Raw genomic sequence first — 4,745 nt, 5'->3', positions numbered from 1 at the left:
TTTCCCTTTCTGTGATGGGGAGGATTTTGATAAGTGCTTGCAATGTGATTTCCTGCTGGATCTGTACTCGTATGTGAAGGACAATGAGACTCAAACCGACAGGAGTGTCCTTCCAGCATTACAGCCAGTTTACCAGTCAGCTCCTGCAGTCTGGTCCATAGATCTCTCAGAGAGAAAGGCTTCTCTCCTCCTAGAAGTGCTGAAACTCCAACCAGAGAAGAAACCAGTAGAGCTGGAGGGCTGGTCAGACGAAGAGAGTGAAGTGAGGAGTTTCTTTCAGTGTCTGCCCTACATCTCACAGCTGAGGTGAGTCTGAACATGCTGTATGTGGTTAGTGATTATGTGATGCTAATAGTGATTTGTCGTTATGAAATCTTGTAACATGAAACCTCAATGTTTACTCAGAATACCTGATCTGTAAAACCCAGATCACTTTATGTCATGGCATATTATGGAACTTTCTCTGTAACATCACGTTATTACTTTTCCATATGACAGTTGTATATTCATGCTCTCTAAATGTCGTCTGATTTCATGTGTCCCCTCATGTTTTGCTGTTTCAGCTGTTATTCTGACAGGTTCTTCCAGAGTGTGTGTGAATCCTTCCCTGTGAGGTCCAGAGAGGATGCCCAGCAGTTGGCCTCTCTCCTCCAGGCCTTGGGCTCCACCCTGTCACTGGGAGGAGAGTTACCCAAGAAAACATGCAGGTCTGTGGTGAGAGTCCTAAGCCTCTGTGCCTCCAGAGTGGACCTCACTCTCACCCCCAGCAAGATCTCTCTGAAAGGAGCCTCACTTCTCTTCACACATGTGTCACAGCTACACAAGCTCAGGTATGTTTTGTAAGCTAGATTTGACAATTTTTATTTTCTTATTGAGCATTTTATCTGACAAGGTTTCTCTGTTTAAAAGTGACTTGAGTTAGTTTTTTTCATTCCAGGCTGAATGTGGGCATGGCAGTGAAACTGTCCAGACTGGTCAGGAGGACAGGGAGCGGTGCTACTCCACTGACTCTCCCAGAGCTCTCCCTGGTCCTAAAGAGCAGCCAGCCACCAGAGAGAGTGTTATCCAGGGCTCTGAGTGGTGTGGCGTCCCTGCTGAGACTCTGGACGGTGCAGTGTCTGGACCTAACTGACATCTGCATCCAGGGTCACTCTCTGATCACACTGCTGTGTCACAAGGGTCCTCTCTCTCTCAGGTCAGTTTGAAGCTGTTTTTTTGTTGTTGTTTTTTTTACAAGTAGAAATAAGTAGAACTTATACATGTGTTTTTATTAATATTTGTGTTATTTTCTGACTGCCTTTATGTTCCAACCTCCTAGACTGCACTCAGACACTCTGCAGCAGCTGGCTGTAGTTGTGTATGAAGCTCAGGACAAGGACTTGACTCAGTGGTTCCTGGAGAAGGTTTCTGGAGACCTGACCTCCTGCAGGCTGGACTGGGAAGTGCTTCTCTCTCTGCTGCAGCAGTCAACCCACAACATCACTGTGGACTTCAGGAAGAACAGGCTTCTAGAGAAGAACATCTCAGATCTTCTCCCCTTTCTGGGAAGGGTTATATTCAAGAGGTGAGTGAACTTTATTCAATATTGACTTTAATTATTAATGTTCTACCCAGCCAGTTGTTGCTATGTGAGTTCTCCTTGATAAAACCTTAACATAACCATGTTACTGGGCCTTTCTGCAGGCCCAGTTCCAGCTTTGTAAAGTCCACCATCAGACAGATCTATGACAGTAGAGCCAGTGACTGTGTGTCCAGTTTCTTGAGGTCTTCAGACCATTGGATCAACCTGAACAGCAGAGAGCTGGACAGAGTGGACTGTACTGCTCTGTGTTTTACCCTGCAGCACTGCCACCAAGTCAAAGTCAACCTGCTGTGGACCTCCATACCATCGGGGGAGATAGAGAGCATCCTGCCTCTTTTGGACAGAGTCGCCCAACTCAGGTTTAGTTGGCACTCTTTGACCATTCTAGAATGGATAGAACTATGACGCTTTACACTATCTGACTGATTTTAACCACTAACCCTAACCTTAGTGTAATACACTAACCTTAACCTCAGGGGTGGAATTGTAACCTTAACCTCAGGGGTGGAATTGAAGGGCAACCCGTGGTAGTTGACGTGATACAGAGTTGGAGTGTGTTTATCAGTGTTTTATTATGTGCTGGTGGGTAAATAAGCCTCTCTCGCTGTCTCTCTCTCTCTCGCTGTCTCTCTCTCTCTCGCTGTCTCGCTGTCTCTCTCTCGCTGTCTCGCTGTCTCTCTCTCTCTCTCGCTCTCTCTCTCTCTCTCTCTCTCTCTCTCTCTCTCTCTCTCTCTCTCTCCTGCTGTAGTGTTGACAGGATGCTGCTGCTGAGTTTCCTCCACTGCTGCGCTGCCTCTCAGATCCTGCAGGGGGCAACACCAACAACAGCAGCAGCAGGGCTGCTCAGGGCTCTGCAGCACAGGCTCGACTTCTCCTGCTCCTCCTCTGTGGACCTGTCAGCTCATGACCAGGGGGAGGCGCTGTGTCTGACCACTGACCACTGTAGGGCCATAAACTCTGTTCTGAAACAGAGCCAACACAGCACACAGCTGGTTCAGAACCCGACCCGGAACCAGTCCCAAAACCAGCCCCAGCCCAGACCCCAGGTGCAGCTCATCCTGAAAGACTGTGAGGTGGAGCACGGAGCACTGAGAGAGCTGCTTCCCATCCTGCATATTGTCAAGCTGAGGTTAGACACACAAGGACGAAGATTAGACAAACTAGTTTATAAAAGTAGTAGTTAGTTACTCTGTGTCATAATTTTAACTATGGTTCTTGTCCTCAGCCCCAGTAAAGCTCTGTTACTTCAGCTGGTGGACCATGTGTGTGAGGGGATTGAAGAGGTGGTTCTGAGGCACGCAGAGTCCCTGTGCAGAGCCCTGAATGGTGAGCTGGACCTCAGTGAGACCAGGCTGAACCAGAAGACCTGTGGATCTCTGGCCCTGGTTCTGGAACACTCAGAGGGGCTGTCAGAACTGGACCTCAGCCACTGCCAACTCACAGACCACCACCTACAGCCCCTGCTCACACACCTGCACAAAGTTGAAGTCCTGGAGTGAGTGGGTTTCACTCTGTGTGTGTGTGTGTGTCCATGTGACTACATGACAAATATCTGATCCCTCATTCTCTTCCTGTCTCTGTGTTGTAGCCTGAGTCACAATGACATCACTGATGCTCTGACCAACAGAATACTCCAACTGGTCTCCAGCAACACTTCAATATGCACCGTACGGTGAGTGTGTGTGTGACGTCAGTTTGTGTGTGTGTGTGTGTGTGCGTGTGAGATGATATGGTCTCTTTTTCTGGGTGCAACTATTGATTGATGGTTATCTGTAGTGTAATGTTCTAATAATAATGATGATGATGTTCTTCTCTACAGGCTCTTCAACAACAGAATCAACGACAGAAGCCCCTTCCTGACAGACAAGAGGTTTGAGATCTGGTGAAGTAGCATCAGGTCTAAGTCCAGACAGATGTTGAAGAGGCAGAGGAGGAGAAGATGGATGTTGAAGATGGGTGTAGTAGCTATGAAGCCTCGGCAGGGTGAGACTAGAGAGACTTTTCTGACCAGCATCCCATTAACCTAACTTTGACCCTAACCGTAACCTAATTTTAACCAATTCTGAAATGAAATATCGGTTTTCACATCAGCCACGTCCCCTTAGTTTTTAGCAGACGTTATCATGATGTCAGAAGAACGGCAAGTGATGTCATCAGGGATTTTGGGACTAGGGTAGTCGACAGACTACGTCAAATAAATGGTGTCGTAAAAATAGTTGTGACTCCAGAACTCTTGAATGTTCAGAGTGGTGAGAGATAGGAATGTGTAGTTTTACTTACCGCTAACAGTTCTTACTTGTATTGTCACTCAGGTCCTTAAAAACACAGGAACATTTGTACTATAACTTGTTTTTTTAAACGTTTTGAGCTTTACGCTTTCATACTTGATGCTTTTTGTGATCAGTCAATGTGTGAAATTCCTTCAGAAGGAATACATTGTATATGCATTTTTATAGTTTAGTTTTTATCAGGTTGATGTGAATGTGTTCTACAGTTGCAGTGGGAGACTAATACATGTGTTTTGTTGCTTTCTAAGTTGCACGTCAACTGCATGGTGCTGTGTTACTCAGTCTAGCCTCGTTGAGAACCAAGCTTCCCTATTCAGAAAGCCAGAGGTGTGTTCAGTTCGCTTGAACATTTGCTACGTTGTGGAATGGTTTGTACTGAATGACACATTTCCCCAAAAAATGTTCTTGAACAGACTTTGAGGTACGTTTGCTCCCGTTTGGTGGGTGTGGCGAGGTGTAGCTTGAAGCAATGAGTGACGTATTTAAAGGGTAGTGGCCATGCTGACAGCATTTCCCAACCCGCAACTGGTCGTTCAGTACAGCACTGTTTCCGTTCAATTGAATGTATCAGAATGTAAATACATACTGAACGCAGCCCTGGTGAAATCCATGGCAGAAAGTAGCTACAAAGGGGTGGAAACCATTGCAACACGTCAAACCAATCAAATGTCTTGCTTGGGCAGAGCTATGCCCACTAGTGCCATAGGAGCAACAGTGCGTGAAGATACCTGGGAAATCACTGATTAAAACCCCATAAAAAAAAAAAAGCTTTTTTACTGTGTAAATGATTTTGATAAGAAATGTATAAATTTTGTTTTTAATAAATGTACCTTGAGGCTCATGATTTGGTTTTTGACACTGTGTTCTCTTCAGGT

At 45.9% G+C, this 4,745-nt stretch overlaps 1 protein-coding gene across 1 annotated transcript; it reads left to right on the top strand.

Moving 5' to 3' along the window:
- The first annotated feature begins 318 nt into the window (after nt 1–318).
- Nucleotides 319–3,490, top strand: LOC123484251. The gene is made up of 9 exons (XM_045214373.1): nt 319–323; nt 564–830; nt 938–1,195; nt 1,319–1,564; nt 1,684–1,941; nt 2,331–2,711; nt 2,808–3,077; nt 3,171–3,254; nt 3,402–3,490. The coding sequence occupies exons 1-9, from the start codon at nt 319–321 to the stop codon at nt 3,466–3,468; spliced, it is 1,836 nt and encodes a 611-aa protein (XP_045070308.1). The 3' UTR covers nt 3,469–3,490.
- The last annotated feature ends 1,255 nt before the right edge of the window (nt 3,491–4,745 follow it).

This window comes from Coregonus clupeaformis, unplaced genomic scaffold, assembly GCF_020615455.1.
Source record: "Coregonus clupeaformis isolate EN_2021a unplaced genomic scaffold, ASM2061545v1 scaf0246, whole genome shotgun sequence".
Classification (NCBI taxonomy): Eukaryota; Metazoa; Chordata; class Actinopteri; order Salmoniformes; family Salmonidae; genus Coregonus; species Coregonus clupeaformis.
Note: the sequence above shows the minus strand (reverse complement) of the source record. Positions and strands in the feature narration are given on the sequence as shown.